Source organism: Callospermophilus lateralis, chromosome 2 (assembly GCF_048772815.1).
Source record: "Callospermophilus lateralis isolate mCalLat2 chromosome 2, mCalLat2.hap1, whole genome shotgun sequence".
Taxonomy (NCBI): domain Eukaryota; kingdom Metazoa; phylum Chordata; class Mammalia; order Rodentia; family Sciuridae; genus Callospermophilus; species Callospermophilus lateralis.
Genome location: NC_135306.1, coordinates 6,849,394 through 6,862,222, shown reverse-complemented (window position 1 = coordinate 6,862,222; position 12,829 = coordinate 6,849,394). Strand labels below are relative to the sequence as shown.

The window sequence follows — 12,829 nt, the reverse complement described above, 5'->3', positions numbered from 1 at the left end:
TATTAGTAATTAGTATTACACTAATTAGTAATTAGCATTAATTCTTGTTCTTAGAATTAGTATTTTTGTGTAATCCAAATCTAAGAGCAGCAGCAACATTGTTTGAAAAAAATTTCAATAGAATATAGAACAAGAATGTCAAGTGTTGCTGACTTGAGTTTTATTTTTATTTATTTATTTTTTTTTGCTTTTGGTGCTGGGCATTGAACTGAGCCTTGCATGTCTGTGCTAGGCAAGCGCTCTAGCACTGAGCTACACCCTGAGCCTCACTGGATTGATTTTAGGTGAATCTGAAAGGACTTTAGACTTTCCAGAAGAGACCCCAGAGGTTTCATAGGCATAGGATCACTCTTTTTCTTTTTGCATTTTGGCCAAAATATCCTTCACTTTCGAGTCATAGAAGATCAAAGAATGGGACATGATTCTAACTCTCATTTCTTTCTGCAAGGCATTCCTATTGAATGAGGACTTGGGAGACTCCTTGGATAGTGTCGAGGCGCTTCTGAAGAAGCATGAGGACTTTGAGAAGTCCCTTAGTGCCCAGGAGGAAAAGATCACAGTAAGACTTCTTATTGTCAACATAACCTATAGAGTAAGCAGGAGTCCCCTCTTTTCCTAAAAGGATTCTGAGCCAATTTAATGAAGGAGCTATGTAAAGGGATTCTTGCGGTGCTTAAAATCTGAAAAATGCCATTTTGTTCAGGACTTTATAGAAGGAAATCACTTACTTGAAAAATCTTGTTCAGGCTTTATAGAAGGAAATTACTTACTTGATGTGTGTCTCCAAATTGAGATTTGCCTTTCACTAAAACTAGTTCAGAGTTAATGTAATGCATACTTTTTCCTGTTGAAAACACATTATAGAAGCAAGAATTGGAAAGCTGTTAACCTCTATGTGCTACCTGTTGGGTGCTCACACTATAGCTGATGTTTCTAGACTTGAATGAGCAGTTTTATTCTCTCTGGCTAAAAACATCAAGCAGAACCTTACAAGTTATGGGAAAATGTTGTCGTTACCAACTGTAGCTGTGAATCTTGGCTCACATTAAGGTTGGGGATGTTTCATGACCTCTCTAGAGATCAGCTAGGTGGAGGAACCGTGCACATAGTGACAACTCTCATCTTCCTTCCTAGGCACTGGATGAGTTTGCAACCAAGCTAATCCAGAACAACCACTACGCAATGGAGGATGTGGCCACTCGCCGAGATGCTGTAAGTTCCGGATTTTTGTGCTTCTTGCTTGCTGTATGCAGTTGTATTTTCAGTGACAGTCTCTGTAGTCTAGCCCAATCTTTTTGGGAATCTGAACTGAAGATTCACAGGAGTGCCTGTCTTTCAGCTGCTGAGCCGCCGTAATGCCCTCCATGAGCGAGCCATGCGCCGCAGGGCCCAGCTGGCTGATTCCTTCCACCTGCAGCAGTTTTTCCGTGATTCCGATGAACTTAAGAGTTGGGTCAACGAGAAGATGAAAACTGCCACCGATGAAGCCTATAAAGTAATCATTAGTACTTGGGTAAAACAGTGTGGCTAAAAAAAGAATGGGATTCCACAAACTGAACTATTTAACACAAGCTATTTTATGCAAACCTCCCCCTGCTTAGAAACAAGTACAACAGCAGCTCAGGGTAAGTTGGCATATTCGGATTTCAGAAAGAACTCTTCTCTTCCATTGGCAGGACCCATCCAACCTGCAAGGAAAGGTACAGAAGCATCAGGCTTTTGAGGCTGAGCTCTCAGCAAACCAGAGTCGCATTGATGCCCTGGAGAAGGCTGGGCAAAAGCTAATAGATGTCAACCACTATGCCAAAGATGAAGTTGCAGCTCGTATGAATGAAGTCATTAGTTTGTGGAAGAAGCTGCTAGAGGCCACAGAACTGAAAGGTAAAAGAATCTCGTACCTGAGGGTGACAGGAACATTTAGAGTACCAGTCTTTCCTAGTTAAATGTTCTAGGAATATAAACCACCCAGGGAAGGAGGGGAGATGACTTTGGGCATAGAGAGTATGTCATGTGCAGGAGTTACTTGGGTCCTTGATGCTTTGGTGATTTGGTAAGTGTGGGTGAATCACTGGTTGCTGGGAAAGCCAGAAAGGAATGAATTGGGCCTTATCACTGAAAATCATGGTTGATGTGTGAACCAAGGGCATTTAATAATTCTTAAGCGCCCTTACTTTGTAGTGTTAGACTGCATTCCTGGCAGCCTCCCCTTCAGCCTCTAGGAGGTGGAAGTGAAGCTGTAACTAACATTCTGACTCATACTCCATCACCAGCATACCATGGTTCATGAGCAGTATTAGAGGAAGGACCATGTAAACCAATAGACAGTTAAACTTGCCTCCTTGGACAGGAATAAAGCTTCGTGAAGCTAACCAGCAACAGCAATTTAATCGCAATGTGGAGGACATTGAATTGTGGCTGTATGAAGTAGAAGGTCACTTGGCTTCAGATGATTATGGCAAAGACCTTACCAATGTCCAGAACCTCCAGAAGAAGCACGCCCTGCTAGAGGCAGATGTGGCTGCTCACCAGGTGGAGTATGAATTGGGCCTTTAGATGGAGGAGTGACAAAAGGGAAGGAGAGCAAGAATCTCAAGATGAGACTAGCACTGGAAGGCAGGGACATGTTTTGGTGTCTTAGGGAATGCATGTGCTGCCGTTCAAGTGAAGTTACTTCCTCAAAGCTTTCAGGAAGCCTAGTGGGAGGGGAGGATTGGCAAAAAAAAATTCTCTTGAGATGGGAAAAAACCATGTTGATTTTTCTTCATATGTGACAAAACCATACCCAAAGTAATAAAGTCAACTTAGAAGCGTTCTATGTGTAGTCATGCAGTACTAGTTCAAGCTTCAAGGCTTTGTGCTCTCCTCTTCCCAGGATCGAATTGATGGCATCACCATTCAGGCCCGTCAGTTCCAGGATGCTGGCCATTTTGATGCTGAAAATATCAAAAAGAAGCAGGAAGCCCTTGTAGCTCGCTACGAGGCTCTTAAGGAACCCATGATTGCCCGAAAGCAGAAGTTGGCAGATTCTCTGCGTTTGCAGCAGCTTTTCCGCGATGTGGAAGATGAGGAGACCTGGATTCGAGAGAAGGAACCCATTGCTGCCTCTACCAACAGAGGTCAGTGTTCCTCCAGCAGGTGGGATTCAAGCTACAGTAGGGCTGTGCCATTGTTGCATAAAGGAGACACATGCCAGAGGGAGCAAGACCACTTTTATTGCACTGGAACCGTGATAGGACCTGTGAGTGACAGTTTAGTGGTGATTTTTTCTCTTTGTGGCTAGATGACAAGGGAGTGGTTTCTGCTTTCAGGCAAGGATTTGATTGGAGTCCAGAATCTGTTAAAGAAACATCAAGCTTTACAAGCAGAAATTGCCGGACATGAACCCCGCATCAAAGCTGTGACCCAGAAGGGAAATGCCATGGTGGAGGAAGGTGAGTGGTTGTAGGCAGTGAGTGTGGCCTGGCTCTGCTCTCCCCTTTCGACCGTTGGTTAAGTGCATGGGCTGCACACAGCAGATTGGACAGCAGGGTGAGTCTGACATCTCCATTCCTTCCTAACCATGTGACATTGACTGGGCCTTGCCGAACCTCAATTTCGTATCTGTAAGACAGATGCAGTGGGGATGACAGCGTCTCCCCATATAGCAGTTTAACTAAATGAGCTCAACTGTGTATAGGGCCTGGGAAAGCTCTTACAGGGAGAAGTCTCATAACTGAGAACTGTGGAGCGCTGCTGTTTTTATTAGTTTTGCTAATGTCACTTATGCCTCCTTGGGATATCTGCTTCTTGTGTTATAGATAGTCTTGGTTTGAGGAGGCAGTCAAGGGCTAGAAGCTGAGCCCCTCATTAGAAATATAATTATGACAGGGCACACCTCCCTAGAACGTTGTGAGAAAGTAGTGTTCACAGCATACCAGAAGCCTTCTTGTCATTCTGTGTCAGCACACTTTCTGTTGTCTGCTCCGCAGGCCATTTTGCGGCAGAAGACGTGAAGGCCAAGCTCAACGAGCTGAACCAGAAGTGGGAGGCACTGAAAGCCAAAGCCTCCCAGCGGAGGCAGGACCTGGAGGACTCGCTACAGGCCCAGCAGTACTTTGCTGATGCCAACGAGGCTGAGTCCTGGATGCGGGAGAAGGAGCCCATTGTGGGCAGTACTGACTACGGAAAGGATGAGGACTCTGCTGAGGTAAGCCCGAGCTCAGGGGTGTCACACCTGCCAGAGAAAGAAGGCAGATTAGGAAAATGACTGTGTTGGGGAGGTGTAGCATCATGGCAGTTATTTTTTAAGGTGTTTTGGAATCTGGCTTTTACTTTTTATTATTGAAATTTAGTCATAACTAAAGGAAGAAGACATTTCCTATAACCTGTCTTCAACCATTAATGTTTGCCGTTTTTGGATCTGTTCTTCTGACCACCATATGCAGACATGCCTGTTTTCATACCAATACACACAACAACATACTAACACACATGTGCACATAGACCAACACACATACATCAGCATGCACCAATGTACATGTGCAAACAAACCAACACAGCAAACACACCAACATGCACACAAACATACCAACACATGCAAACACCAGCACACAAATACACCAACATACACACCAACATGTGTACACATTGTTTGGCAAAATACATATATATTTTTTTACTATAGCTTTTAATTTATAAAGGTCTAGATATAGTTTCCATACCTATCTCTTTTCTCACTGGCCTCTGGAAAATTAGAATGAGTTTTATTGTTGAAATAAAAACCTTAGTACCAGTGGAGAATAAGAAAGCACCAAATGTGGAGAGGGAAGGGCAGTATACATAGCCACTTTGTGGTGATTTCTTTTTCCTTTTGTTTGGTTCTGGGGATTGAACCCAGGGGTGCTTAACCCCTGAGCCACATCCCCAGCCCCATTTTGTATTTTATTTAGAGACAGTCTCAGTGAATTGCTTAGCGCCTTGCTTTTGCTGAGGCTGGCTTTGAACTTGCGATCTTCCTGCCTTAGTTTTCTGAGCCGCTGGGATTACAGGCATGCACCACCGCGCCTGGCTCCCAGCCTTTGAATATTTTATTTAGAGACAGGATCTCACTAAGTTGCTGAGATTGGCCTTGAACTTGTGATCCTCCTACCTCAGCCTCCTGAGCTGCTGGATTTATAGGGGTGCATCACCTCGCCTGGCTGGTGACCTCTTTCTTAGAATGGGATGTGGAATCACAAATTTGTTTGCATATTGTTCTTTATGCCTTTGTGTATTTCAAATACTACAAAATTAAGTGGGTAAAACCAGAGTAGAAAGGGCTGGGGATATAGCTCAGTTGGTAGAACGCTTGCCTTAAATGCAAGTCACAGTTAATATTTCCCCAAATTAAATGTTTATCTTTAAAGGGGAGAAGCTGGGCATCCCAGTTACTCGAGCAGCTGAGGTAGGAGGATTACAAGTCTGAGGCCAACCTTAGTGAGACCTTATTCAAAATAAAAAGGTCTGGGGATGGGGCTGGGTTGTGGCTTAGTGGTAGTGCACTTGCCTGGCATGTGTGAGGCACTGGGTTCAATTCTCAGCACTGCATATAAATAAAATAAAGGGTCTATTAATAACTAAAAAAAAAAAAATCTTTTTTTTAAATGACCTGGGAATATAGCTCAGGGGTAGAGCGCCTCTGGGTTCAATTCCCAGTACCACAAAAATAAATGAGTAAAGAGGGGAGAGAATTCAGGGCAAGAGGGACTCACATCTTTGTGTGACTAAAATCTGCTTCAGGAGGGTGGCATGTTGGGAGACACTGAGGAGGGGTTGGGCTGTGTGTCCGGTGCTCCATGTGAGATTCTGGTTTCAGGCTCTACTAAAGAAACACGAAGCACTGCTTTCAGATCTCAGCGCCTATGGCAGCAGCATCCAGGCTCTGCGAGAGCAGGCTCAGTCATGCCGGGTAAGTGTGTCTCAGTTCCGGGTCCCTGGGGGTTAGGGTGGGGGCAGGAAAAGCTTTGGGGCCAAATACTGCCAGCAGATATTATGGCTGTCAGCAGTATTTAAATGTGTACACAGTAAATTTGGGGTAAAGCTGGTGTCTGTTGTTTGCTTAGAGGACACGCCATGGGTGTCCTTTAATTATATATGTTCTTTGTATTTTCAGCAACAAGTGGCCCCCATGGATGATGAGACAGGCAAGGAGCTGGTCTTGGCTCTCTATGACTATCAGGAGAAGAGTCCTCGTGAAGTCACCATGAAAAAAGGGGACATTCTTACCCTGCTCAATAGCACCAACAAGGCAAGGCACAGAGACTGGCTGGCACACGTGCACATCAGTACCATCATATATGTTGTCAGGGATCTGTGGGTGGGTAGAGTATGGAGAGAGAGAGAGACAAGGGTCTCCTGTCTGTCTCCCACTTAGTATACATTTGTCCAGTGTGTGAGTCATTAGGAAGGTCACTGGACATGTCTCCTGCGGATAGTGTAGAGAGTCACACTGTCCTGGTGGCTTTTTCACATTGAACCTCTCCAGGTGGGATTCTTTCCCTTTTGAGCCACAATCTGCTGGTTTGTAACTTGAATCTGTTGTTGTTTTCCATATTGTATTGCAATACCAGGTATGGAATGTGCATGCTAGGCAAATACCTACCACTGAGCCATATCCACAGCACCTACCTGCTGTTTTTTGCAATACTGGGGATGGAACCCATAGTTGCTGTACAACTGAGTTATATCTCCATAGCTTTTTATTTTGAGATGGGGTTCTACTAAGTTGTTGAGGCTGGGTTCAAACTCCTGCCTCAGCCTTCTGAGTTCTGGGATCGCAGGCATCTGCCTTCATGCCTGTCTTTGTTGGTTGTTAATCTAGACCTACAGCTGTCTCAGCTTGGCAGGTAGTTGAAGACAGCCAAGATGTCACCCTGTAGGTTTTGTCTTCTTCAGGTTAAATACTGCCTGGTTCATCAGCTTTTTTCCTTGACACAAGCTGATTGACAGTGACCTTGAAAGGTGGTACATGTTCTTCCACTAATTACCTAACTGTTCTTGGAGGATTCTGTCTCCCATGTTGGTTATATCCAGAGAAACATTTGGAGGCATTGTTGAGAACCTCCTTATTCGCTCATCTAGTTTACTGTCAGTGTTTTGGTTGTTGTTTGCAGTATTGGGGATTGTGTATGCCAGACAAGCACCCTACCACCAAGCCCTTTTTGTATTTCAAAGCAGAGTTTATTTTTTATTTCAAAGCAGGGCTTCACAAATGGCTGCGCAAGCACTCTACCACTGAGCTGCATCTCCAGCCTGTTTTAATTTTTATTTTTCTTTGTATTTTGGGAGGGGAACTAGGGATTTAACTCAGGGGTACTTAACCACTGAGCCACATCCCTCAGCCCTTTTTTGTGTTTTATTTAAAGACATAGTCTCACTGAGTTTGCTTAGTACCTTTTGCTAAGTTGTTGAGGCTGGCTTTGAACTCATGATTCTCCTGCCTTCCAAGCTGCTGGGATTTCAGGTGTGTACCACCGTACACAGCTTCCCCAGACGTTTTTGTTGTTGTTTTATTTTTAAACAGGGGCTCACTAAGTTGCCCGGAGGAGCTTCAAATTTGCAATCCTGCTTTAGGCTCCCATGTTACTCGATTACAGGCATACCTCACCACTCCCAGCTATGGCCCTTTTAAAATTTTAATTTAGTCGAGTGTGAGAGGTGCAAGCCTGTAATCTCCAACTCAGGAGGCTGAAACAGGAGGATCAAAAGTTCAAGGCCAGACTCAGCAATATAGCAAAGCCCTATGCAACTTACCAAGACCCTGTCTCAAAATAAAAAGTAAAATGGAGCCAGGCACAGTGTTGTACACCTGTAATCTCAGCATTTTGGGAGGCTGAGGCAGGAGGATTGCAAGTTCAAAGTCAGCCTCGGCAACTTAGCAAAACCTTCCGCCCCCATCTCAACATTAAAAAAATTTTAAAAAGGCATAGGGATATGGCTCAGTGGTTAAGTGGCCCTGGATTCAATCCCAGGTACCAACCTCCAACTCCCATCCCCCCCCCCCAAAAAAAATCAATTAATTAAATAAAACTTTGTCTTACATGGTTTTACTAAATTGTTTAGATTGGCTTCAGACTTGTCTTCCTGCCTTAGCCTCCTGAGTAACTGAGATGATAGGTATGCACTGACATGACACCTGTCTACAACTGAGTTGGGTTTTGTTTTTGTCTTTATTTTTACTGTATTTGGGAATGAGCCCAGGGTTGCTCTGCCACTGAGCTACATTCCCAGCACTTTTTATTTTTTATCTTGGGACCAGGTCTTGCTATGTTTCCTTGGCCTGCCTGGAATTTATAATCCTCTACCTTAGCCTCCTAGCTACAACTGAGGTGTTTATTGAATTTAATTCTGACTTACTGAAAGTTAAATAGTATTGGCTGAAGTATTGCACAGCACAGTTCTGGAGTCTCTAAGCAAAGGGAACACAGTCCTATGTGGTTTCTGGCATTTCTGCTTCACCTGTGACTCTGTGCATGACAGTGCACAGTGACTGATTCTGTCACAGCTTCTTAAAATACTCAGAGCTCTCTTAGGTGTATATGTGCATGCAGATACACAGGCCTACACGGGTTCTTTCTCAGGAAAGGAATTGCTCTCACTTCTCTTCCTTTTTTCTCTTAGGACTGGTGGAAAGTGGAAGTGAACGATCGTCAGGGTTTTGTGCCGGCTGCATATGTGAAGAAGCTGGACCCTGCCCAGTCAGCCTCCCGGGAGAACCTCCTAGAGGAGCAGGGCAGCATAGCGCTGCGGCAGGAGCAGATCGACAACCAGTAAGGGGCACACAGTTGACACCAAGGGTCAGACATCACTAGGGGCTTGGTCTGTGCCCTGCAGGTATAGGTGGAGTTTTGAGGCCTCTGCAGCCTTCCTCTTGCTTTCCCCAAGTCACTTTTAATCCACCTACCTCCCTGTTTGAGCCTCAAATACCTGATACCTTAATCTCCTGTGTTTCATTTTTCTCCCGTTTGTTTCTTTTTCTAAATGGCATTTTTCTAAACATTGTCATCTTAATCTTTCTTTTGTGGTTCAAGATGCTTTTTTGAAATGGATTTTCAGATTTTTTCACCCCTCGGATGTGCCTCCCTCTTTGGATGGCTGCTTAGAGAACTTTTCTCTGTACATAGCTTTGTATTCTAAGGATGGCATTTATTTTTTTGTGAAATGTCTCTATCCTCATTACTATAGTTAAGCCACCTTGTTGACTTGTGCCCTCCCTTAGGGCATATCTTACTCCTAATGAGATCAATGGCTTTGGATGCTTGGCAAGCATCCAGAACATGCATTCCCATTAGAATTTATAACAGTGGAACTCTTCTGACTCATAATGGTTCTTGAAAATGCTAGAATTTATTTGTGTATGTCCAGAATCTCTTAGTGTTGAGATAAGGAGAAATTTGGATTCATGTTCTTATCAGCAGCCTTGGTCATTAATACAAGAGCAGAAACGTTGTTATATATATATGGCTAAATTGGCTATTATCAATCAGTAAAATTTCTTTCCAAGTGCGTTTTGTCCCTGGGCTTTGTTCTGTGAAGTTAATAGTGCTTGCAGTACAGGAAAGTCTGCCTCAAGCATGGCAGATGTGTCAGGAAGATGAAGGTGAACTAACACTCTGATTTAAATTTTCCTGCTTCTTCCCTACTGTGATTTCATTCATGGCCTGGACTGCTTCTAAGAGCTTTTGAGTGACTCCTTAATTTTCCCCACTCTAAGCATCCATCATCATGGCACCAGTCGGAGCTGCTGCTTTTCATCCCTGTGGATTAATACCACTAATTTGTGCATGCTTTTGCTGTACCCCCTCTGTGCAGGACACGCATAACTAAGGAGGCCGGCAGTGTATCTCTACGTATGAAACAGGTGGAAGAACTGTGAGTAGGCCAAGAGCCTCGCTGGGCTCCCTGTGTCCACTGCTAGCCTGTCCATCCTCCCTCTGCTGCTTCTCTCCAAGGCACTTATTCATCTAGGAAGATGAGGTGGTGGGAGGGGCAGGCATCTGTGCAGCAGCTTTGCTGGCAGGAGAGAGGATTCGGTGAGCTGTGCTGCGGGTGACTGCTGCTCTCATCAGTTGCTTTATGTGCAGCTGTGCATTCAGAGTGGTGTTGGTCCCCTGCTCTTGGTCTCCTGGTATACTCCACTGTCACCAGCCAATGTGAAGGCGAGCCTGTGGAATCCTTAGGAGGAAGGAAGTTGAATGGCTCTCTTAGAGTGCCTGCATTCCTTGTAACTCATTGCTTTTTTGTTTGGGACGCTTAGATTTAATGGTGATTTTAGAATTTATATTTTTTTTAACTTTTAGTTTTTTTATCATTTGTCATTCTCATGTCTCTAAGGAGAGTGGGAGTTCAACTTTTTGTACTTTAGTTCCCAAGGGTTAGAATAGTCTTTGATTCTTTTTAGGACTTCCTGGTAATGAAACTGTACAGGTACTCTGTACTCTACCTGATTGCCCTTCTGAAGTTGCCATGACTTTCTGAAAAACAAGTCTATAATTTTAGAAATGTCCTACTGATCCAAAGATACAGACGTCCTTATGAGATTGTTTTAAAGTCTGGTGTACCTTCTACTTGGAGGCTGCTTGGAGAATTACTTAAAAAAAAAAATGTGAAAACCCTCTGTATGTATTATGCAACATCATCTCACTCTCTGCTGTAGTTGCATGAACCCTGTGTTTCCATGCTAAATGTTTGGGTTTTGGTCATCTGGTCGTGATGTTGTAAGTACAGGATTGGCTTGGGATATGTGTGCCTAGCTGTCGTGGCCACCTAGTTGTGAACGCTACAGGGTATGCTCATCCCCAAGGCTGTGGTGTGGGTTCTTGGAATCCTCATCCGTGCATTCTGATCCTTTGTCACTAGGGCACCATCTTTACAAACTCATGCCTTGAATCGCATCTTAGAGACACCAGTAGTTTGAGTTTGTGTTCTCATCTCTAGTACTTACCATCTAACCACTTCTGCCCTTCTTGTCACCCTCTTGACTTACATCAGATATCACTCTCTGTTGGAACTGGGGGAGAAGCGGAAAGGCATGTTGGAGAAGAGTTGCAAGAAGTTTATGTTGTTCCGGGAGGCAAACGAGCTGCAGCAGTGGATCAATGAAAAGGAAGCTGCTCTCACGAGTGAAGAGGTCGGTGCAGACTTAGAACAGGTCGAGGTGCTGCAGAAGAAATTTGATGACTTCCAGAAGGTATGGGATGTCTTCACAGATGAGCTTGGAAATCACTGATTCATTTTCTTGTTTTTTTTTTTTTTTTTAACTTTATACCTTTATTTGTATGTTGTGCTGAGGATTGAACCCAGTGCCTTGCATGTACTAGGCAAGCGCTCTACTACTGAGCTACAGCCCCAGCCCCTGGTTTTCTTGATTTTTGACCACAGATTACTGAGCCTCTACCCCTCTACCTCTCCAACCCTTTTTATATTCACTAAGTTGCTTGGGGCCTTGCTAAATTGCTGCCTCTGGGCTTGAACTTGAAGTCCTCTTATCTCAGGCTTCCAAGTTACTGGGATTATAAGCATGCATCATGGTGCCCAGCTCTTTTTTTTTTTTTTTTTTAAATGAAGTAATATTTATGTAACAAAGTTAACCATATTAAAGCGTAGGATTTGGTGGTATTTAGTACCTTCATGATGTTATGTAGCTACCACCTTTATCTAGTGCCAAGACAGTATTACCTGAAAAGAAAACCATATATCCATAAAGCAGTCACTGTGCATTTTTCCCAATGCTCACAAACCTTAGCAACTAATCTACTTTTTTTGTTTTGTTTTGGTGCTACAAATTAAGTCCAGGGCCTGTTGCATGCTAAGGAAACATTCTACCATTGTTCTTTGCGTCTGAATTTTTTGTTGTTGTTGTTCCTAAGCTACAGATGGACACAATACCTTTATTTTATTTATTTATTTTTATGTGGTGCTGAGGATTGAACCTAGTGCCTCACACATGCTAGGCAAGGGCTTTACCACTAAGCTACAATCCCAGTCCCTATGTGTAGATTTTCTTATTCTGCACATTTCATATAAATGGAATTGTGATTTTTTTTTTTTAAGTGATTGGTTTCTTTTATTTAATGTATTTTCAGAATTCATCCTTATAGCATGTATTGGTATTCCATTTCCTGTTACTGGTGAATAATAGTCCATTGTATGATTTAGCACATATTTTTCTTATATTCAGAGTAAGAGTATTCTTTTTTTAGAGGGGTACCAGGGTTAGGACTCAGTGACATTCGAGCACTGAGCCACATCTCAGCCCTGTTTCATATTTTAGTAGAGAGGAACTTACGATCCTCCTGCCTTAGCCTCCCAAGCCGCTGGAATTGCAGGCATGCACCACTGTGCTGACTAAGAGTATCTTTTTTTGTTGTTTTAGTTGTAGATGGACACAATATCTTTATTTCATTTATTTTTATGTGGTGCTAAGGATTGAACCCCGTGCCTCAAGTATGCAAGGCAAGCGCTTTACCGCTAAGCTACAATCCCAGCCCCAAGAGTATCCTTATAACCAATTAAAATGTGGGAGGATGAGCTGGGTGCTATGGCACATTCCTATAAACTCAGCAGTTTGTGAGGCTGAAGCAGGAGGATCGCAAATTCAAAGCCAGCCTCAACAATTTAGCAAGACCCTGTTTCATACAATAGAAGACTGGGGATATGTGGTTCAGTGGTTACACATCCCTGGGTTCAATGCCCAATATAAAAAAAAAAAAAAGTGGGAGAAGGATTTCTCTCCCTGCCTCACCTCTCTCTACCTCTTTTTTCTTTCTCTCCCTCCTTTCTCTGTTCTTTAGTCATTGGACTTTAAATCACA

General features: G+C 43.5%; 1 protein-coding gene across 8 annotated transcripts in view; it reads left to right on the top strand.

Annotated features, from left to right (window-relative positions):
• Sptan1 (spectrin alpha, non-erythrocytic 1) overlaps nt 1-12,829 on the top strand; it is a 70,932-nt gene that overhangs the window by 28,196 nt on the left and 29,907 nt on the right. For 4 of the 8 annotated variants that reach the window (XM_076845343.2, XM_076845341.2, XM_076845342.2 and 1 more), the window contains exons 12-24: nt 449-559; nt 1,135-1,212; nt 1,340-1,495; nt 1,677-1,881; nt 2,348-2,529; nt 2,873-3,116; nt 3,309-3,431; nt 3,969-4,186; nt 5,834-5,926; nt 6,131-6,265; nt 8,638-8,786; nt 9,829-9,888; nt 11,008-11,206. In XM_076845343.2, coding sequence (XP_076701458.1) covers nt 449-559; nt 1,135-1,212; nt 1,340-1,495; nt 1,677-1,881; nt 2,348-2,529; nt 2,873-3,116; nt 3,309-3,431; nt 3,969-4,186; nt 5,834-5,926; nt 6,131-6,265; nt 8,638-8,786; nt 9,829-9,888; nt 11,008-11,206 — 1,953 coding nt within the window. The remainder of the gene's footprint in view (nt 1-448; nt 560-1,134; nt 1,213-1,339; nt 1,496-1,676; nt 1,882-2,347; nt 2,530-2,872; nt 3,117-3,308; nt 3,432-3,968; nt 4,187-5,833; nt 5,927-6,130; nt 6,266-8,637; nt 8,787-9,828; nt 9,889-11,007; nt 11,207-12,829) is intronic. The other 4 variants (XM_076845348.2, XM_076845346.2, XM_076845347.2 and 1 more) reach the window with 1 other exon arrangement.